Genomic DNA, 24,195 nt, shown 5'->3' with positions numbered 1-24,195 from the left:
GTTTGTATGTTTGCCGGATTCATGCAACTATATTATATAATATTGCACCATGGGCCCAAACAATTCAAGCCCACCAATCAGAACGCTTCCCGAGACTATTCCGGGCAGCCGCCCCCGCTGCCCGCCCGCTGCCCGAACGTTTCGTGCAGTGGCAGCAACCTGTGCGCGCCTGCGCGCACAGGTGCGCGCAACGCCGTGCGCAGCGTGCGGACGCTCCGCACGCTGCGCCGCGTTGTGCGCCGCCCAGCGTGCGGACGTTCCGCACGCTGCGCCGCTCCGCGCGCGGACGCTGCGAGCGCCCGCTGCGCGTGCACGCTGCGCACGCCTTCGCGCAGGGCGCTGCGCGCGCAGCCCTGCGCTCGGTCTTCCCGGAACAGTTCCGGGCAGATCGCGAAAAATTTTATTTTTTTGTTTTGTTTTGAAAATCCCAAAAATAATTTTATGGTGCATCAATTTTTCTGAAAAATTTTCTTGTGTGGTTAGAAACAAATTGTTCAATATAATTTAAAATCATACGATTCAGAAAACCTGGCTCTGATACCACTGTTGGATCTGGTTTTCTATACTCCCAAACGCAGCGGAAGTTTTAAAAATTTTATTTTATTTTGAAAAACAAAATAATTTTGCTTTAGACGCTCGTTCCAACGGCTCAAATTATTCTTTCTTCTTACTTTCTTGCATATGTTTTTTCTCCCAGATTATTGTTCCAACACTGCATCAAGGTGTTTGTTCTATAACACTACAAATGAGTTGCTTCTTAGTCGAAATTCTTGATAAAACATTGCTAGGAATTTTGTGATTTGTCTAATTCTGGATTCAAGAACACAACATCATCTTGATGATTCTTTCATGTATTTTTCCTGATGGTTGATGATTCTTTAGCTAAATTGCTGATGATGATTCTTTCGTGTATTTTTCCTAAAGTGTAGATGGTAAAGACACATTGATTGAGAGATATTTTAACATGTATTTGTATTCAGCACAATGTCATTCAAACATCTTTAAAAACTTTGCTTCTGTTTTCTTCTTTCATACTAAATGGAAACCGATTATTGATTCATTAGAGAACTGGTACTAGCTTTTGCGGGTGAATGATGAGTTGTATATATATTTCTTCATTAGCTGATCTATGGAGCAGTGTGCTCTTTTCATTATGCTTGCATTAGCTTAGCTATTGTTGATCATGTGCTTGCATTAGCTTAGCTATCGTAGATTCCGAATAACGGCACCTAGTCCCCGTCTTGGCGGCCTTGGCGCTAGGCGCTGGGCTAGCGCCTAGCGAATTTTAGAAGCTTGCCGATGACAGATTGATGAATTTCTAGTTTTTTCATGTGCCTGAATAACATGCATAATATAGGCCATGAAAAACCATATTGAGTTTTGATCTCCTGGCTGCGAGCTTTGGTTAGCCATGGGAATATTGGATTTACCGAAAATGAGTCGTGAATTCATGTTGGAGAAGTATGTGACAGGAGTAGTGGATTTAAGACATTTAAAGATGCTTTACACTTTCTTCTACCCATCTGGTCTATTCACTGTAGAGGGATTCCAATCCCGTTTACCTATTCTATCAATGACTATTTTGGTATTTATAGTGAGTAATTCATTCTCTTGTTGTGTCAATATTTTTGGTGATGATGGTGCTACCTTTCCTCTAATTCCAAGATCATCATAAAGTCAAAAAGTACTACATTTTCAAATTCATACACTGAATTAGTAGTTGTGTATGTTACAAAAGACCCGACTTTTTCGAGAATCAGTATCTTATATTTAATAACCTGTGCGATAGTTTCAAAAAACACTTCACATATCGCATGCATTCCTTTTCAAAGACGACATATTCAGCTGCTTGCTTGTAAGCTTAACCATGTTTCTGGTTTTGGAACCGAAGATTCCAATTTCAGTGGATGGTGGAACAGAAACCAAGCTGATTGGATATGGTTATCATGTTACTAAATATTTTGGACATTCTATTTTTCATCACAAGGTAAAATGAGCTTGAAGTTAGGTTATATAAATCAAATAGTTCAAATTATATAAATCAAGCTGTTTATGTTTATTTTTCCCGTAGCGCTTTTACCCGAGCCACTACTAACAGACTAATAAATATGCAACATTAAACTTAATAACAACAATTAAACAGCGGAAATCAAATACTTAATCATCTTACAACCCAAACGAAAACAAAACAATAACAACAGTCTTAAACATTAATACAACCATGACGAAAACATAACTTAGAACGAGAAAACGATATAAACCACATAAAACCTCCACTGGATCACCACTGAAACCCAACTGCTCTAGCCACTGCCCTAGTCGTCCGAACCGTCCAACCTAAGACCTGCCCCGTGGAATGGGGTGCCCAATATGTAAACAAGGACGTGAGCGATAATCGCCCAATACGAGAATGTACGAGTATACAAACTGATATGATGCATGCGAAATGCAATATGCTCGGATATCAAGGATCAAGTCAAGAATCTCATGGTCAGTCTAGAGGCGCCTGACTGTGTAGTCTCTGATCTGCCCTAGGCATGTTTTGGCTCCCATACTCATCATCAAGACGTGGACCTACAATGCTTAGGTCATCAGATCCCGCAGGTCCCGTCGGACACTGTAGCTCTCGATGCCCATCGTCCACAATACAGAATAGGGCTGAGCGGTCCCAACAAACGACGTATATCTCAAAAGATATCAGGCTCAACATGATATGTCATTCTTAATATGCCAAAGCAGTAAAACATGTATCATGCAACAGATAAATATGCAGCATATAAGTGTGTATACCACGCTTGGATATCTCAGTCAGTACATCACGTACCTCACTAAAACAATCTGACAGAAAGCTCTGAACCTAGACAATACCAACATAATGAAATCACTATTAAACCTGATCAAACATGCTATTATACCTGCGTCCGTCGTCAGCCTGCTGATGATGTCTCGATCTCAGATCACCGACCCCTCTTCGAGTCGACACTAGCTCCGAAACTTCACGACACCAAGGTACCCTAGAAACTGGCTAGAAAACCTAAGATATAACTAGAACTCTCTCTCAAGAATTCGGTGTAGGAAACAAAAGAATCAGCTTCCATTTATAGGTTGCATCCGGACTATTTCAGAAAAGCTGAATCAATGTTATCTGCCACGTGTCAGAATCTCATTTGTCTAGTTGGATTTCTCGAGATAATGAAATCTGAAGTAGATCGGTTTATCCCTTTTTTAAATTCGGTGAATCACTGAATCCCAACCGCTTTTGATCCCGAATTATCAATTCCTTAATAATACTTAATTATCTCTTAATTAATACTTCATTAAAACAAGGATTCAGGTCATTACATCCTCCCCTCTTTACAAAGATTTCGTCCTCGAAATCAAAACTGAAGTACAATACAACTGAATAAAATACAACTCAAAACTAATGTGGATATTCTGAGCGCATACGACTCTCTAACTCCCAAGTCGCTTCTGCAGTACCTCGGCGTTGCCATTGCACTAGAACAAGTGGAATGGTCTTGTTTATGAGCTTTTTCTCTTTCCTACCCAGGATTAAAAGCGGCTGCTCGGTATAAGTCAAGTCTTCTTCAAGTTGAACATCTGTCGGACCAAGAACATGCGATTCATCTGCTACATACCGTCGTAACAACGATACATGAAATACATTATGAATGCTGGACAGTTACGGCGTTAAAGCCAATTGATACGCCAAATTTCCAACACATTCCAAGATCTCAAAAGGTCCGATGAACCTTGGGGCTAATTTTCCTTGAGTCCAAATCTCATCACCCTGTGGAATGGTGAAACTTTAAGGAAAACTTTTTCCCCTGACTGAAACTGTAGAGGTCTACGCTTGGTATTCGCGTAACTCGATTGACGATCTTGTGCAGTTTTAATTCTCTTCTTGTTCAATTCCACTACGTCAATCGCTTGTTGCACCAATTCAGGTCCTTGCATTTGTCGTTCTCCTACTTCGTCCCAAAACAAAGGAGTACAACAACGTCTACCATACAATGCTTCAAACAGAGCCATACCAATGCTGCTGTGGAAGCTATTGTTATATGCAAACTCCACAAGCGGCAGATGATCATGCCATGCTGGTCCAAAATCCAAAGCACAAGCACGCAACATGTCCTCAAGTGTCTGAATAGTCCTCTCAGACTGATCATCGGTCTCTGGATGGTAGGCAGTACTCAGACTCAATTTCGTTCCCAACGCTTTTTGAAAACTTGCCCAGAACCTTGAGGTAAACTGTGGATCTCTGTCACTGACTATACTTGTTGGCACACCATGATATTTAAGAATCTCTTGGATGTATAGTCTGCCATGCGATCGAAATTATATTCCCGACTATCAGAATGAAATGTGTTGACTTAGTCAGTCGGTCTACAACAACCCAAATTGCATCACAATTCTTAGAAGACAACAACAAGTGGGTGACAAAATCCATCGTTACATGCTCCCACTTCCACTCAGGGATAGCAAGATTCTGAAGTATTCCTCCTGGTCGTCGATGTTCAACTTTCACTTGCTGACAAACCAAACACTTGGCTACAAACTGGTAAACACTTTTTTTTCACACCTTTCAACCAAAACTTGGTCTTCAAATCCTTATACGTTTTCATGCTTCCAGGGTGGATACTCAACTTGCTCCTATGAGCTTGAGATAAAATCTCGTCTCTCAATTTAGAATCTTCTGGAACTACGATTCTTCCTGACAGACACAATGTTCCATCAGTTTGGAACGCAAAGCCAGATGTGTTGTCTCCGTTAGCTAACCTTGCTAACTTTTTCACTTTCAGGTCAGAAAACAGAGCTTCTCTGATTTTGGTGTACAACGTCGGTTCAGATAAAATGCTCGTTACTCGAATGTGATCCATTCCTTTCTTATGACGGAAGTGAAATCCCAAAGAACAACAATCTTGGATTACACTTGATAGGAAACTTGTCTGAAGTGCAGATAATCTCACCTTGCGACCAAGAGCATCAGCCGTAAGATTCGCTGATCCTGGATGATACTTGATTTCGCAATCATAATCCTTTAACAAATCCATCCATCTTCTTTGGCGCATATTCAACTCTGCTTGAGTGAAGATATATTTCAAACTCTTGTGATCTGTAAAGATCTCAAATCTCTCTCCGTAGAGATAATGTCGCCAGATCTTCAAAGCAAACACAATCGCTGCCAATTCCAAATCATGAACCGGATAATTCTCTTCATGCTTCTTCAACTGTCTGGATGCATATGCAATCACATGACCATTTTGGGTTAAAACGCACCCAAGTCCTTGAAGTGATGCATCAGTGTACACAATGTACCCTCCTGAGTCCTGATCCAGATGGCAGAGCTAAAACTGGTGCAGTTGTCAAACGTTGACGCAGTTCATTGAAACTATTTTCACAATCATGTGTCCATTCGAACTGCACATTCTTACACGTCAGTTGTGTCAATGGTTTGGCAATCTGAAAAAAGCCTAAGATGAATCTCCGGTAATAACCTGCCAAACCTAGAAAACTTCTCATCTCTTGAGCTGACTCCGGTCGTGCCAACTCAACACTGCTTCGATCTTGCTAGGATCCACTGATATCCCATCTTTGGATATAACATGTCCCAAGAAGACAACTCTTTCAAGCCAAAACTCGCACTTGTTCAACTTAGCATACAGTTGGTGATTCCTGAAGGTTAGCAACACAATCCTTAAATGTTGTGCATGCTCTTTAAGGCTACGAGAATGTACCAGTATGTCATCAATAAAGACAATGACAAACTTGTCAAGATACTCTTGGAATACTCGGTTCATCAAATCCATAAATACTGCTGGAGCATTCGTTAAACCAAACGACATTACTAGAAACTCGTAATGCCCATACCTTGTTCGAAATGCAGTCTTAGGGATATCACGTTGATGAACTCGAAGTTGATGATATCCAGACCGTAAATCGATCTTCGAGTACACTGAAGTCCCTTGCAGTTGATCAAACAAATCATCAATCCGTGGTAACGGATATTTATTCTTGACTGTTACTCGGTTCAACTGTCGATAATCTATGCAAAATCGCATAGACCCATCCTTCTTTTTAACGAAAAACACTGGTGCTCCCCAAGGAGACACACTGGGTCTAATGTACCCTTTGTCAAGAAGATCTTGTAACTGTTGTTTCAACTCTTTCATCTCTGACATCTGAAAGAAAACCAAAATCAACTTCTAAATCCCCAAAACAGAATTACTAATGTCCCAAAAATCTTTGCATGCTCTGATACCACCAAATGTAGCGCCCTTACCCGAGCCACTACTAAACAGACTAATAAACATGCAACATTAAACTTAATAACAACAATTAAACAGCGGAAACCAAATACTTATTCATCTTACAACCCAAACAAAAATAAAACAATAACAGCAGTCTTAAATATTAATACAACCATAACGAAAACATAACTCAGAACGAGATAACGATAAACTACATAAAACCTCCACTTGATCACCACTGAAACCCGACTGCTCTAGTCATTGCCCTGGTCGTCCGAACCGTCCAACCTAAGACCTGCCCCGTGGAATGGGGTGCCCAAGATAAAAACAAGGACATGAGCGACAATCGCCCAATACGAGAATGTACGAGTATACAAACTGATATGATGCATGCGAAATGCAATATGTCAAGGATCAAGTCAAGAATCTCATGCTCAGTCTAGAGGCGTCTGAGTGTGTAGTCTCTGATCTGCCCTAGGCATGTTTTGGCTCCCACACTCATCATCAAGACGTGGACCTACAATGTCTAGGTCATCAGAGCCCGCGGTCCCGTCGGACACTGTAGCTCTTGATGCCCCATCGTCTACAGTACAGAATAGGGCTGAGCGGCCCCAACAAACGAGTTATATCTCAAAAGATATCAGGCTCAACATGATATGTCATGCATAATATGCCAAAGCAGTAAAACATGTATCATGCAACAGATAAATATGCAGCATTTAAGTGTGTATACTACGCTTGGATATCTCAGTCAGTACATCACATATCTCACGAAAACAATCTGACAGAAAGCTCTGAACCTAGACAATACCAACATAATGAAATCACTATCAAACCTGATCAAACATGCTTCAAGTTCTCCCTAATGATCGTTGAATCACTATTTAAGGCTTTAGGATTATACCTGCGTCCGTCGTCAGCCCGCTGATGATGTCTCGATCTCAGATCACCGACCCCTCCTCGATTCGACACTAGCTCCGAAACTTCCCGACACCAAGGTGCCCTAGAAACTGGCTAGAAAACCTAAGATATAACTAGAACTCTCTCTCAAGATGCGGTGTAGGAAACAAAAAAATCAGCTTCCATTTATAGGCTGCATCCGGACTATTTCAGAAAAACTGAATCAATCTTATCTGCCACGTGTCAGAATCTCATTTGTCTAGTTGGATTTCTCGAGATAATGAAATCTGAAGTAGATCGGTTTATCTCTTTTTAAATTCGGTGAATCCCAACAGCTTGATCCCGAATTATCAATTCCTTATTAGTACTTAATTAACAACTCATTAATTATCTCTTAATTAATACTTCATTCAAAACAAGGATTCGGGTCATTACATTTCCAGTACTTGTGGTTCCAGCTTCATATTTGCAAGAACTGGAATCGAACTATAATTTGGTTTTGGTTTTTGGGAAATGGTTTGGAAGGTTTCAGTTTACAGTTCGAGCGGACCTTGGTTGGGTCTACTTGTTGCCACATACCTTACGCTCGTTGGACATATAAGCTTGATGAAAGTTTTATTTATTGATCTATTGCTTAAATTACTTTCTGTTTTTTGGTATACCCTGGGGATGGAGGAAATGGAAATCAAAACCTTGACCTAACCTTTCTGTTATAAGGAAGAGCTGGTGCCAATCCAGCCGAATGGTTGTTGAGTTATCATTATGTCTTGCTTGAATTATGAGGAACAACTTTCCTGATATCATACATTTTATATATGCTTTTGAATACCGCAGCTCGTGATTGATCAAGTACCGTCTCTAGACTTGAAGAGGACATTTCTCTTCGCATTTTTGGGGCTCGTTTTGGTCGGTCCAGCATTGCATTTCTGGTAATGACTTGAAAGTATTGTCTATGATACCGATCTAATAATAACTCTGCTATTATTTTGTCTGTTTAATTTTTCTGATAACTATGCTCTGAATCTTTTATGAGTGGTTACGTAATCTCAACCTTCATATCTTGTGACTAAAAATAGTTGTTTATTAAACTCTTGTTACACCAACTCTAGTTTATACAAGAATGATGTTCATGACGAACTCTATCAATCTTCGAGAAAAACTTATGGGTGGCTACCAAGCTTTAGTTCTCATTTCTAAACTTATAAAAAATGACAATTATACTGATATGGATGAGAAGGATTCCAAATTTTGTGTATTATGTTGTGGAACTGAATTTTCATGTCTACAAATGAGATTCCTCTGATCTTGGAGTAACTTCAGGTTGTGTTTGATTGCCAAAAACTCAGCATAGCTATTCATTAATTATTCACTTATTTATTTATTACAATTCAGACTTGAACTGACTTCTCTTTCTTCCCATCAAGGTATTTATTTCTGAGTAAATGGATCACAGCCCCCGGAGCTTCTGGTGCTCTCTTGAGGCTTGTCCTTGATCAGGTATTCAGGTTACATTGTTTTTGGCTTCTTGATTACGTTATATTAATTCTATAACAATATATCGTAAATGATTTGACCTCTTTGGGTAATTCTATTGACCGTTGGTCTTATCCTGCACAGTTTCTTTTCTCACCCATTTTTATCGGAACTTTCCTAGCGGCTTTGGTGACTCTTGAAGGAAGGCCATCACTTGTGATCCCAAAGCTACGACAGGTATTGTTAAAGATCTTTGTATGCATATGCTAATTTTTGTTACCATTGAAATGGAAGAAGGATTTGGCTGGCTGTTTTATGATGAAGACTTCTCAAGAAAATGTTTAATCATTTAATTTTCAGGAGTGGTTCTCCTCAGTTCTAGCAAATTGGCAACTATGGATACCTTTCCAGTTCCTTAACTTCCGATTTGTGCCACAGCAATTTCAGGTTGGATTTATTTCTGAGGACATTTCTTGAATTCATTTGTTTGTCTGTGCAACGGGAGATGACAAAATGTTCTTACTGGGAACATCATTGAAGTACAAGAAATAAACTAATACTGTAGAGTATATGCCATTGGCACATCTAATGTGAGATTGTTGGACCAAATTACTATTTAAAAGTTATAGTTGGTAGATATTTTTAAAAACACAACAATCCAAATGGCTGCTTTATCACGGTGCAACCGCATAGGCAGCCACACAAAATAATAAGATGTTAAGAAAACATTTATTCGCAATGACTGGTTTTATACAGTATTTGACAAAACTTACAGGTCCTTGCTGCAAACTTTATTGCCTTGATATGGAATGTGATTCTGTCATATAAAGCTCACCAAGAAGTTGCAGGTCAAATAGGTAGGTAAACTTATTTTCCTCTACCCATATTATGTCAATGTAATTTATCAGAGAATTTAAGATATGTTGAATCTGACAGAAACACTGATCATGCCAACGATAACTAATACATATGTATTGCAAGTTATAGCTTGCTTAAAAATTGGATTCAGGAATTATGAATCGACTGCGAGCTGCTGTAGTTTCATTTTACAATTTTGGTATATGCTATTTTTGCTTCTATATAGATTGTATCTCATTCATGACTAAAATACTCAGACTAACACCGATTCACCCCGGCTTTCTTTTTCCTGGAATTCATGCATACCTTGAAAATATGATTGCTATTCTATCACACCATTGTGCCTTTCTACTACTTAATTCAGCTTCATATTCATTTAAAGGTTTTTTACAAGCGTAACCCATGTCTATATATGTGAGCATTGTAAAGCATACCTTCAACTCCTTCGATTTTGAAGGAGAACCCAAGATAAATCCAAAAGTTGAAATTAAATCCGTAAATCTTGTGTATTATTTGAGAGTTTATGTGCTCATATATCACTTAGCTACTGGTGGAACTGATTATAAGGTGACAAATGTGACCATGACATTATCAGTTTTTTTTTTTTTTTGGTTTCTTTTTTGATATTTGGGAAGGGGTTTACTCGGCCTTGATCTCGAAATTTGTCCCTTTTTGGGACAAGTGGTGCCCACTTGGCTAAGAGACCTGTAGTGATGTTATCAGTTCTAAATTTTCACTTGTTCAATTTCAAGTTGGCCAAAGAAGTAACAATACCCAGACAGCTTTGTATCTCCAAAGTAGATAAGCCGAAAAAGGTTAGTTATTTAGTTTATTAAGCTATATACTGAGTTGTTTAATACTCATTATTTCTGGGCCTTCAGAAAAATAAAACTAGTGGAATCCTGGTTGAGACACAAGCAACTGTAAAGGTGGGTCAAATTAGTAAAAGCTTGTTTCGTGGCTGAACAAGTGGATTCTAAATTATAAAAATAAGCGTGTTGATACATACTTTGTGTGTAACATATATATAAAAATATATATGTATATATATTTTGTTATGCTGGTCACTTAGCGTGTCCATCAATAACCTGACGTTCATTTATTAGATGTGATTAATAATATCAAAATTGTATATCCAATAAGTGAGTGTTACCTCATTATTGGACACAAAAATAGAGACAACGTTGGTGGACAAAATAACAAAATTATATGTATAAATATATATACTCTAACGTCCCAGCTTCGACGACTGTCTTAACTGTACCAAGACGAGACTTGCTTATGTCCTCACATACACGTACCTTAAGAAACTTATCAGGGAGTCACCATCCCAAAATTGTCCAAAGTCAAGCACATTTAACTTTGGAGTTCTTATGTGATGAACTACCGAAAAGAAGACGTACCTTCTTTATATGAGTAGTAACTATCAAATATTTTAAGTCAGTCTCATACCTGAACAGTTTCAAAATCTCCTCTTTCCGGTGTAAGATCGGTTCATTCATGTTCCTTCCGCCTAGAAGTCTCCAGGAGGAGCCGCTCATTGTCCATGTAATCTCATGACAACGACGATCACCCATCGCCCTCTTCGGCCCTAGGCCTCACATGCCCATCAGCTTCCGCTTGATTCGTCTCCGAACCACACCGTATTATGAGAGATCGGTTCTGATACCAACTGTAATGTCTACTACTTAAAATGTTACTAGAAAATTCGAACTACGGAACCTGACTGCATGCAATCTAGGGTTTTTAATTAAAATATGTGTTGAATGATTTTTATGCATGATTATTGCATGGATAGGTATTTATTTCATTTTTTGTTAAAGTTTCACGCGTTAGGGTTTTAAGTTGCATTTCTTGCTCGAACGAGTAACGAAGACTGAGGATAATCAAGAAAAATATTTTTATTGAATAATTATATTTATTTAATATGAGGTGTTTTAAGTGTGATTTTCAAAAATAGGCCTTAATTGGGTATTTTTACTCGTCAGGTTATATTTTTAACAAATTTTTGCGAATCAGGGTACTTTTTGAGGGATCGAGCAATATTTTAAAAAAACAAACCTAAACGAAATATTTTTCGAGAGTGTCATTGCACTTGATAAATTTTTGTTTATTGCTTAATGGATCCAAAACTTTTTTCATCTATTTAGTTTTTTTAAAGACCCGTTTAAGTATAATCTTTCTACTTAAACCCTACCTAAGCAAGCCCTAAACATATTCTAAACCTAGCAGCCGTCCCCTACCCGCCCAACAACAGCCTCCTCTCACATTTTCAGCAGCAAGCCGTTGGCGCCCTTGTCTTTCAAAGAAAAATTTCCCCCGCCTCTCCTGTGCAAGTCCTGCGTGCATATCTTCAAGTTTTCGAGCACATAAACGTTAATGCACATCATGTATCTTTCTTTTTCTCATAATTCATGTTGGATATATGTTGATGTGTGTGCCGTGTATTAAGAATGCATAGACCTTGCACGTTAAATCGTTTTTGCTTTGGTTTGTCATGAAATACACGTCTTTGCATATGTCTCAAGTTTCCTTTGCTTTGGTGCAAGTGGCTGCTAGATGTAGTGTTGTAGGGGCTGTATCACGTGCAGATCGAGGATATCTAGGGCTGAGAACTGATCGAAACATGGCTGGTTTAAGGGTTTGGGCCGTGTAGGGCATGAAATGGCTAGATCGGGAGTTAGTTCGGGCTGCAGTGTTGTGCCGTCGTTGTGCCAACAAATTTAAATTCCTACTCTTTAAATAAAATTAGTGTAATGGTGAGCAATGTCGAATTGCAGGAAACAGAGGATGATTTCTTTCGAGTAAAATGCAATTTAAAGGGGTGTTTTTGTATATGAATTAAATAAACTACTAAACTAAATTTTTCCAAAAGAGAACAATAAATTTAAATGAAAATTGATCAACTAGAATAAAGTGAAGAATTTAATATGAGAAAGATCTGATTCAAGGGAGCTCTACTATTTAATTATATCACTATTGATCGGCAAACAATATTTATTCAAGTTGTTCTAGAATTATAGGGACAACCACTAAAATTCTTGTGTTTTCTTGAATTAATTGACCGAACCCAGCATTCCGTCAAAACTTATTAATAACCAACTAGGCATGATAGGGTTCCATATTAATTAACGATAGCTTTGAGATCTGTGAAAACAATTAATCCTGAAATCTAACAACCGAGATATCTGCAATTGATAGATCCAGTTTTGTATCTATAAATATATTATGATAGCACATCACATCTAATCTATGCTACTCGTGTACCAATCATTCATGACAAGTATAGATATCTGAATTCATTAATAGCAGTAGAAAAATATATATCGAATTAAATTGTCAGATTAATCGATATACAATATTCATGGAATTAAATCATAAGTCGACAAATACTTGAAATAACAAATATATTAAATATAAGAACGAATACCTCACAGTGATAAATTAAACAGTAAGAACAACCATTAAACCCGACTAGAAAATTAGCTACGCATGTTTTGGTATACAATCTCAGTGAAATTAAATAAAGAAAGGAAAAATACTAGAATCGTGGAGAAAAATTGAGAAGAAGTCATGCGCCCTTTTTTCCTTCTCTATGTGAATTGTGGTGATTGGAGAAAAGATATTTGTTGCCGCCTCTCTTGTACTGTACGTGAATAGAAGGAAAGAAAAGGAAGTATTTTTGGGTCCAAAAATATAAAAGCCCAAATATCTAAAATTAAATATAATCTAAAAATAAAAGATATTAAGAATTATCCACTAAGAATATATGTTTTGTTATGGAAAAAACTCTATCTTCTATTTATTCTTTGATATGAAATTTCCTCAACTCTCACTAGGCAGCCGAGGAGTAGACACAAGACGTGATCACGTTTTGTCCAAAAACCATTTCTGAATTTTTCTGTTCAAATCTTCCACTAAGATCATATCGACAACTTCAATTGTGATATAAAATCACCATTTTTAGCTCATATTTATCGCATGAACAGAAAACTTCATCCTACAATAAAATCACATAAAAATGTATCAATTAAGCACGTTGAAAGCGGTAAAAATGAGAGATATGATAACACAAAATGTTAACTATTATGAGCCTATCAAATCTCCCACACCTAAACCATGCTTGTCCTCAAACATAAAAGAGTTCAATTCATTATCTCTTTCTGCTTCATTTACTTGTCCGTAAAATATTTTTTTCATGCACCAAAGTAATTTAATTGTTACGCATCTAACATATCAACATTATGAACAACTTCTTCCATCCGAATGTGTAGAAATAAAAATGCATAGGGTCGAAACACTCCTCACATGATTCGTTCATTTCACTCGTAAGTGTCTAGGTATGTATCAATGAGCTCTAATGTCAAAACACTGAAAATTTCTACCATAAGCTTGCAATTTTTTCACATCCTCCACCAAATGAATGAATTAAAATGCACAAACAATAGCTATAAATGGGTTGTACCGTGGCTAGAGGTCAGGTAGGAAAGAAGGCACAATGAGTCTACGGAATTGAAGAACTCATACGCACTTTTCACAAAAATAATTCCATCCAAATAATAACATCTTCAATCTCATTATAACATCCAAGAGAATTTTTTCTTCTTTGTTGCTCTTATTTTCCTTCTCATTCCTCTTTTTCGTTCTCTCTTTTTTATTTTTTTCCTTCTTTTATTTTTATTTTTAATTTTTTGCATAATAAGTTTTTGAGACAACTACTTCGAGCGCTAATCACTCGATCACAACAATTTACACTTTCTAGGCTCAGAGCGATGCTAAATACGAAAAGTTTGTATGATTCTCCAATTCAAGGTTCAAATAGAGGAATAACCAACAAAAAAGATTTATCATGACTTGTAATGTGGCTATTTTATAAATAATAGGCTCAAGCTCGAACTTGGCTCACTAAAGGTAAATGAATCAAGGTAGGCTCAAAAGAACGACACTGATGATGCGAAAGAAAACTTTTTGAATCTAATGCCCTTTACTTTTGTTTGTGCCTCTAATCCATCACAAGGTGTCAACAATACATATATAACAATGCAAGTTCTAGAAAAATTAACAATACATGACCAACACACAATCAAATAAAATGGAGCATGATATAATGTTTGCTCAAAAGCTCAAAGCTCACCAAAGAAAACGGTATGTGTGCTAGACCAATACACTTGTCATTTCAACACATCATCAAGAGCAACTTCCCATAAATGTAGAGTAAGAATGCAAAATCAGTTGTCCACAAAAGAAAACATCAGTTTTTTTTCATAGACTCGCATCAGAGGCATTCAAGATTCAAATGAAAGAGCTAACGAATAAACACTAAATTCTTTATGGATCAAACAAATTCACTCTACCATGCCATTTTTTTTCGAATAAACATGCAAAAAATGAGAAGAAAAAAAATTGAAACGAGAAATAAGGCTATATACCCCCTCTCACGCCTGTATGTGACAATGCCCTCAATGACACAAAAAGTAGATGCATAACACAGACAGTAAAAGAATGCAAGGGAAGTTGGAGAACTCCCCTGAAAATTGTTCGGCATCGTAGAGCAAGGCTTCCTATTGCTGTAGCGGGGGGAACGGTGGTTCGAAACCCATGTGTTTGTAAAACGCCGACTGGTTTTGTTCGATACGGTTCAAACGCTGCGTGATCTCATCAAGCTCCACGTCAAAACGTCTGCGAGGAGGTTCGGACGAAGTGGGTGGAGGCTCACGTGAATCCAAAGGCTCTGACGAGTCATCTGATTCATAGTGGGTGTGGATGGAACGTGCCACTACAGTACCTGGTAGACAAAAAGAGAAAACTCCATGGAATTGTTCTAGTAGTCCTGCATTTTCTGAACAACGCAAATCCAAAGGCTCCATAGAACAAGCGACATGAAGATTATCATTATTGCGATCAATCAAATTCAAGTTAACAGCAAGTGTAGTGATCAAAGACCCAAGAATCAGATGACGGTTATGAGCGACCACACCAACAAATTGTGAAACTAACCAATAGCCGAGATTCACTTTAATTCGGTTTTGCATACACCACAGGAAAAGCAATTCAGCTTTTGTCAACACACCCGCAGAATACTTACGACTCGAAAAAGTAAAAGCAAAGAACCCATGAATATATTTCCATACTGGATTATGTAGATGATAATCTTTGGATTTAATTGGGTCGTAGTCGTTTTGTGTGGAACAAGCTCGATAGAAAGCAATGAGATTAAATTAATCATGAAAATCACATGCACTAGTCAAATATTCATCAGTGTTTGCAAAGTCCTCGGTGATAAAACTGGAAGCAAGATTAAGTTCAGTAATCAAAAAGTTAAAAGTGTGACCCATCAACCGAAATCGGACTACCCTTGGGCTCAAAAGCGTGAAATTGTTAGGTTTTGTAAATTCGAACGGTGCATAAAACTCACGCACAAGTTCAATATAGGCAAGGCAAGTGATTGCAAAGTAAGGCGCCCACGCAATATTGATGATTAACTCAAACACTTCTGTTCGAATATTTAAAACTTCCAAGGTCGAGTGATGAATATATTTGTCACGCCCCGAGCCCGGGCCCGCGACTACGTGACTACACAATGGGATCTTATAGCAACTACTTCGTATTCGTCCTCGCTTTACGAAAATGATTAACCCAAATTGCTATAGAAGTCCATTGTAAGCCAGTGGCTCCTACAGGTTCAAGAGGTGGCTCCCGTCATGTAGCACTTTGCCCCGCAGGTTCAAGAGGTGGCTCCCATGCACGTAGCACTTTGCCCTGTATAGCACTTATTTCTCGGTGTTCCATGCCGGTGACCGGCTCTGATACCGGGGCCCGCGGCTGCGTGACTGCACAATGGGCCCCTATAGCAACTATTTCGTATTCGTTCTCGCTTTACGAAAATGATTAACCCAAGTTGCTATAGAAGTCCATTGTAAGCCATTATAAAATTTTAAATCTTTAATTTTTCAGATGTGGGACAAGGGTATCACAATCACCCATCCTTCAGAACGCGACGTCCTCGTCGCGGCCTGACCACTCGATCCACCAGCACCGAGAATCTAGATGTGGCTCCTACAGGTTCAAGAGGTGGCTCCCGTCATGTAGCACTTTGCCCCGCAGGTTCAAGAGGTGGCTCCCATGCACGTAGCACTTTGCCCCACATATCACTTATTTCCCGGTGTTCCATGCCGGTGACTGGCTCTGATACCATTCTGTCACGCCCCGAGCCCGGGCCCGTGACTACGTGACTGCACAATGAGATCCTATAGCAACTACTTCGTATTCGTCCTCTGTGATACCCTTGTCCCACATCTGAAATATTAAAGATTTAAAATGAGTTTATAAAGGGCTACAATGGACTTCTATAACAACTTGGGTTAATCATTTTCGTAAAGCGAGGACGAATACGAAGTAGTTGCTATAGGGGCCCATTGTGCAGTCACGCAGCCGCGGGCCCGGGCTCGGGGCGTGACAGAATGGTATCAGAGCCGGTCACCGGCATGGAACACCGGGAAATAAGTGCTATGCGGGGCAAAGTGCTACGTGCATGTGAGCCACCTCTTGAACCTGCGGGGCAAAGTGCTACATGACGGGAGCCACCTCTTGAACCTGTAGGAGCCACCTCTAGATTCTCGGTGCTGGTGGATCGAGTGGTCAGGCCGCGACGAGGACGTCGCGTTCTGAAGGAGGGGTGATTGTGATACCCTTGTCCCACATCTGAAAAATTAAAGATTTAAAATGAGTTTATAAAGGGCTACAATAGACTTCTATAGCAACTTGGGTTAATCATTTTCGTAAAGCGAGGATGTCACGCCCCGAGCCCGTGCCCGCGGCTGCGTGACTGCACAATGGGCCCCTATAGCAACTACTTCGTATTCGTCCTCGCTTTACGAAAATGATTAACCCAAGTTGCTATAGAAGTCCATTGTAACCCTTTATAAACTCATTTTAAATATTTAATTTTTCAGATATGGGACAAGGGTATCACAATATTTGCAGGGTATAATTTGTTTGACATAGTGTTTTATATCTATCCTTTTCAGTTTTTCTAGTGAAGGTTAAATGTCCGTGCAAATCCGAATCGGCAGGTGGTAGGATGTTCATCCCCTTTCCCATCCTATCCCTTTTTCGCCCCAGCGAAGAACTTGGGATGCCGACTTTGTTATGCGATGCTTGAGAACCCCGATGCATTCTCTCAACAAATTATACACTCCACACGATTATCCCACAACCAACAACAGATATGAGTTACAAGCACAAATACAACAAGTAATAATAGGCACACACAGTGATATCCAAGTGATAGTGACACGAATAATCCAACCAAACACCGTATAGACACCGAAAATCGAAATATGAGAGGGGTAGGAAAGAAATCACCTAGAGTTGTGCGGCTGCCTGGCACGATGCTGCGGTGTGGTTGGTGGTCTGTGCTGCGGACTGGTGGACGAGCGGGAAGAGTGCCGTGCGAAGGTGGGCTGGTGCGAAGATCAGATCTGTGCACTGTGGCTGTGTGTGCAGAACCGAGAGAGGGAGGTTGGCGGCCTTGCACGAGCGGTGTGCTTGGTGTGCTGCGCTGCGGACTGGTTGACGAGCGAAGATGGCCGTGCGATGAGGGAATCTGTGCGCCGTGCACTGTTGTGGCGGACCGAGAGATGGAGGTCGACGGAGGGGAAGAGGTAGCCTGCGAGAAATTGAGAAGGGGGAAGAGAAAAAAAAGGTGAGGAAAGTGAACGCAATTTCAGATTCATTTTAATTCAATTACATAAATTCTATTTAATGAATTGATATTTTCAAACCCCTTTTTTAGTTTTTTTTGACACCAGAAGAAATATTTGGGTCGGTTGTGATGACGCCTTAGCCAAATACATCTGTTGTGTTGGGGCTTCTTTTTTTTTTTTTGGAACAACAAAGGTTGTTTTCGGGCAAGACGTGATCACACCTTGTCAAAAGACATCTACTGTGCTGGGACTACAGAGGAAGTTGACGAACAAGGCGTGATCACGCCTTGTTCGAAGACCTCAGGACCTCAAATCTTTTTTTTTACCAGAAGTGGTTTTCTTGCAAGGCGTGATCACACCTTGTTTGAAGACATTTTCTGCACAAAGATAACAAAAATTGTATTATTTGAAAAAATAATAATAAAAGAAATTAAAAATAATAAAAACAAAAAATTTGGTTTGCCTCCCAAAAGCGTTTGATTTTTATTCGTTAGCTTGACCATCAAAAGCACTCATTAAAAGAGCGGCTGACGCCCAAAGTACGTGTCATTTGACACAATATATGGGTCTTGGTTCCATGTGTCCTCAAGTTTGGCTTGACGTATGCAATGTAAGCTCGTCTCCTCAACAAAACGTGACTTTAAATAATAGACATGGATCTTGAAGAACAAAATCTGTTGAAATTGACAATGAAGAAAGACAAGGATCTCCTAGATGTATGTATGATAATATTATCGACGAGCTCAAATCGATAGTCTCAGGAGCTTGTTCATCTATCAACTTCATTGGTGGCTCATTTTCGTTTGATATTTCTTCCAAAACTTCTTTAGACTGAGGCTCAACAGTTTCCTCATTTAATGCCACACACTTGTTTACTACATCATTCAATCGATTTATGATTATTTCAAGACATCTTCTTGATGCTCGAAATGTTGGTCTGTAAAATCAGATTGGCTACTATCTGGAGTGTATTAGTGGCTCCAACTCTGCAGATCATTTAGCAAATATATTACAATGTCTTCATGTCGACTAAGTAGTGGACTACCGGTTTTTAGTGCTCCATTAAATACCCATCTTCGCGTAACTTAATCCAAACCTTTAAGGAAAATTCGAATAAGAACATAATTAGAAAAATCATGATTTTGAATGTTGTTGCTAAATTATTGAATCTCTTCTATGTTGCGAAGAATGGCTCTTCGGTTTTTTGGGCAAAACTTGTGAATACCTGTCGATGAAACATCTCGAAGTATTTCACAACAAAAAATTCTCAAATTTTTCTTTTCTTGATGAATCACCTGTACAAGAAGAATGAGACATAAGAAAAATAATAATAACAAAACTCGAAGAAAAAAAGTAACCTTGCACTATAACCATGACAACGGCGCCAAAATTTGGTGTGCTGTCGTTGTGCCACCAAACTTAAATTCCTACTCTTTAAATAAAATTAGTGTAATTGTGAGCAGAGTCGAATCCACAGAGAATGGAGGATGATTTCTTTCGAGTAAAATGTAATTTAAAGGGAGATTTTTGTATGTGAATTAAATAAACTACTAAATAAAATTTTTCTAAAAGAGAACAATAAATTTAAATGACAATTGATCAAATAGAATAAAGTGAAGAATTTAATATGAGAAATATCTGATTCAACAGAGTTATAATATTTTATTATATCACTGTTCATCGACAAACAAATAATTTATTCAAGTTGTTCTAAGAAATTAACCTTAAAATTATAGAGATAACCGCTAAATTCTTGTGTTTTCCTAAATTAATTGACCGAACACAACATCCCGTCGGAACTTATCAATAATCAACTGGGCACGATATGATTCCATATTAATTAACGACAACTTTTAGATCTGTGAAAATAATTAATTCTGAAATTTAACAACCGAGATAGCTGCAATTGATAGATCCAGTTTTGTTGATTTATTTAGATTAAATATATTATGATAGCACAACACATCTAATCTATGCTACTAGTGTACCAATCATTCATGACAATTACGGATCACTGAATTCATGGATAACTGTAGAAAAATATATATTGAATTAAATTTTAAGATTAATTGATATCAATATTTTATTTAATTAAATCATAAATTTAACTAGTGTAGGGCATGAAATGGCTAGATCGGGAGTTAGTTCGGGCTGCAGTGTTGTGCCGTCGTTGTGCCAACAAACTTAAATTCCTACTCTTTAAATAAAATTAGTGTAATGGTGAGCAAGGTCGAATTGCAGGAAACAGAGGATGATTTCTTTCGAGTAAAATACAATTTAAAGGGGTATTTTTGTATATGAATTAAATAAACTACTAAACTAAATTTTTCCAAAAGAGAACAATAAATTTAAATGAAAATTGATCAACTAGAATAAAGTGAAGAATTTAATATGAGAAAGATCTGATTCAAGGGAGCTATACTATTTAATTATATCACTATTGATCGGCAAACAAATAATTTATTCAAGTTGTTCTAGAATTATAGGGACAGCCACTAAAATTCTTGTGTTTTCTTGAATTAATTGACCGAACCCAGCATTCCGTCAAAACTTATTAATAACCAACTAGGCATGATAGGGTTCCATATTAATTAACGATAGCTTTGAGATCTGTGAAAACAATTAATCCTGAAATCTAACAACCGAGATATCTGCAATTGATAGATCCAGTTTTGTATCTATAAATATATTATGATAGCACATCACATCTAATCTATGCTACTCGTGTACCAATCATTCATGATAAGTATAGATAGCTGAATTCATTAATAGCAGTAGAAAAATATATATCGAATTAAATTGTCAGATTAATCGATATACAATATTCATGGAATTAAATCATAAGTCGACAAATACTTGAAATAACAAATATATTAAATATAAGAACGAATACCTCACAGTGATAAATTAAACAGTAAGAACAACCATTAAACCCGACTAGAAAATTAGCTACGCATGTTTTGGTATACAATCTCAGTGAAATTAAATAAAGAAAGGAAAAGTACTAGAATCGTGGAGAAAAATTGAGAAGAAATCATGCGCCCCTTTTTTTCTTTCTCTCTACGTGAATTGTGGCGATTGGAGAAAAAATCTTTGCTGCTGCCTCTCTTGTACTGTACGTGAATAGAAGGAAAGAAAAGGAAGTATTTTTGGGTCCAAAAATATAAACGCCCAAATATCTAAAATTAAACCAAATCTAAAAATAAAAGATATTAGGAATTATCCAATAAGAATATAGAGTTTTGTTATGGAAAAAACTCTTATCTTCTATTTATTCCTTGATAAGAAAATTTCTCAACTCTCACTAGTCAGCCGAGGAGTAGACACAAGACGTGATCACGCCTTGTCCAAAAACCACTTATGAATTTTTCTGTTCAAGTCTTCAACTAAAATCATATCGGCAACTTTAATTATGATATAAAATCATCCTTTTTAGCCCATATTTATCGCATGAACAAAAAACTTCGTCCTACAATAAGATCACAAAAAAATGTGTCAATTAAGCACGTTGAAAGTGGTAACAATGAGAGATATGACAACAAAAAATGACAACTATTATGGGCCTATCATGCAGCGACGCAAGGTGGTTCCACGCTGTGGACCAGGCTCTAATGGGTCCGAGACATGGCTTGGGATAGCTCGAGCAATGCTGCATGTGGTTTAGGGTACAGATCGCGGGGTAAGGAGCGACTTGGCTCGGATTGCGCTTGTTCGAGGAAAACCGAACGTCCGCAGGCATGGGGGCTAAGGGCATGGTAAGGTCGGTCCAGAAAGGGTTCCATAGCTTGGTCATGGTCCTAGGGTGGTTCGGTTCGGGGCTGGTCCAGTCTAGAGTTGAGTAGGGTCGATTATATAGAACCAAGGTGCACTAGGGTTTCGGTCATTCTTAGTGCAAGAAATTTAAGGGGTTTCGTGTGTTCTAAATGGTGTGAAATGGGTTGTAAGGGGTATGGTTAAGTATTATTAAGTCACAGTTTAAGTTGAAAAAAATTTGGTTAGGTTTCGGGTTGATTCAGGATAAAACCAGGACGCGATACAAGTTTTAAAACAAATCGTATAAGTTTTAAAACGGGCTCGAGTTTACGTTTGAGAAATGCTTATTAATATGTATTGAGGGGTTTTAAAGAGTTTGGTAGGAATTGAATCGAAAATTTGAGGTCTAGGGGTAAAATGTCAATTAGGGTTTCCAGGGGTAAAATGGTCAATTTACACCCGGGTCGAGTTTTTAGTCTTGATAGCGCTCTAACCACGATTTGACATGTTTAAATGTTTATGTTATCACAAATATGACTTTTATGTAAATATGAAAAATACGTTGCATGCTTGATTTTAAAGAAAATTTACGTATATTCATGATTTTATCAAGTGATGAATATGATGACATATTTTGAAGGATGAGAGTTGGTTGTTTCTATATGAAGATACGATGACATGATGATATGTAAGGCTATTGCTGATCTCCCCGTCGCCTGGTACCATGGTTATACGTAGATGGATCCATCGCTTAATACGATGATAAGAAAGTCACAACTAATGAACGAAATTCAAATTAAGGAACCGAACATGTATATGTTGATATGATGAAATACGTTATGAAAATGTTTATGCTTCAATAGGTTATGAGTATGCATACGAATTTTTAAGATAATTAATCGTATTTTTACTACAGTACTTTTCACCGTTGCCTATTATGTATATGTACTTGCTATAACGTTACATGTGTGTTGAGCCTTTAGACTCATTAGATGCGAATGATGCAGGTGAGCATTTCGATCAGGAGACTGGAGGTGCCGAAGACTTAGTAGGCCGAGTTGGATGTGCGCACGCGAACTTGATGACCGTTTTTTCCGGACATTATGTTTTGAGTTAGGAGTGGATGGATATTTTCATACTCGTTCATTTTTACTATGTTGATGGTTGTCAGGATTTACTCGTTTCATAATTATTTTATTTTAACGTAAGTCTAGGATTGACGATTTGATATTTTTTTAAACTGCAGTATTTTCATCTATCATTTGATTACATTTATTTAAAAATGTTAACTTTTCAGCTATTATTGCAGGCATGCTTAAAGATATAATTTTAGAAAAATGAGCAAAAAAAAAATTCTAGTAGCATTTTAAGTAGTAGACGTTTCAGTTGGTATCAGAACCGACTTCTCCTTGTACAGTGTGGTTTGGGGACGAAAGAAGCGGAAGCTGGTGGACACATGAGGCCCGGGGCCGAAGACGGCGGGTGGTGATTGTTTGTGCCATGAGGTTATACGGAAAATGAGCGGCTACTGGCAGGTTTCTAGATGAAGGGAACATGAATGAACCGATTTTACATCGGAAGGAGAGGGATTCCGAAACTGTTCAGGTATGAGACTTTGCAGCTGAAGAGGGATTAAGAGATTTGATATGTACTAGTCATATCGAGAAAGTGCATCTTCTTTTCGATAGCTCATCACATAAGAACTCTAAAGTGAAGCGTGCTTGACTTGGGGTAATTTTGGGATGTGTGACCTCCTGAGAAGTTTTCTAGGGTGTATGTGAGTGAGGATATAAGTATGCTGGAAAGACTCCTCTTGGTACAGTGAGGACAGTCGTCGGATATAGGGCGTTTCAGTTGGTATCATAGCAAGGGTCCTGTACAGGGTTGTGCCACCATTATCTTTTGCAGCTCAGTCTTCATGCCTCAAGTCTGTAAGTTCGTATGATTTTCAATGTTTTAAATAATTTATTGCTATCACCTATATGATACGCGTTTTACAGTGATTTATAGTACATGTTTAGTTGCTTACATGATTATAGGATTAAATGTTTTGAAAACTAAATTAAATTGCATGATGGGTTATGTTTAGAATTTGGACTATCTTTAGATATCATGCCTCCCAAACGCCCCCTTAGCACTGACCGACAGGTTGATACTATTTGAGGCGATAGAGGCCACCCACCACCACCACCACCGCCACTGCCAGACGACGCAGCTACTCGAGTCCTCGAGGGCATTGCTAGACTGATGGAGCA

At 38.2% G+C, this 24,195-nt stretch overlaps 1 protein-coding gene across 2 annotated transcripts in view; it reads left to right on the top strand.

The window, feature by feature from the left end:
- LOC140841327 (protein sym-1) overlaps positions 1–23,163 on the top strand; it is a 30,799-nt gene extending 7,636 nt beyond the window's left edge. The window contains exons 3-8 of one of the 2 annotated variants that reach the window (XM_073208643.1): positions 7,986–8,080; positions 8,576–8,648; positions 8,769–8,861; positions 8,985–9,071; positions 9,400–9,485; positions 22,953–23,163. In XM_073208643.1, the coding sequence (XP_073064744.1) occupies positions 7,986–8,080; positions 8,576–8,648; positions 8,769–8,861; positions 8,985–9,071; positions 9,400–9,485; positions 22,953–22,989 (471 nt within the window). In that variant the 3' untranslated portion in view covers positions 22,990–23,163. Of the gene's footprint in view, positions 1–7,985; positions 8,081–8,575; positions 8,649–8,768; positions 8,862–8,984; positions 9,072–9,399; positions 9,486–22,947 lie in introns of both variants that reach the window. The other variant, XM_073208644.1, reaches the window with a different exon arrangement.
- Positions 23,164–24,195: the final 1,032 nt, after the last annotated feature.

The sequence above is a fragment of the Primulina eburnea genome, chromosome 9, assembly GCF_022965805.1.
Source record: "Primulina eburnea isolate SZY01 chromosome 9, ASM2296580v1, whole genome shotgun sequence".
NCBI lineage: Eukaryota > Viridiplantae > Streptophyta > Magnoliopsida > Lamiales > Gesneriaceae > Primulina > Primulina eburnea.
Note: the sequence above shows the minus strand (reverse complement) of the source record. Positions and strands in the feature narration are given on the sequence as shown.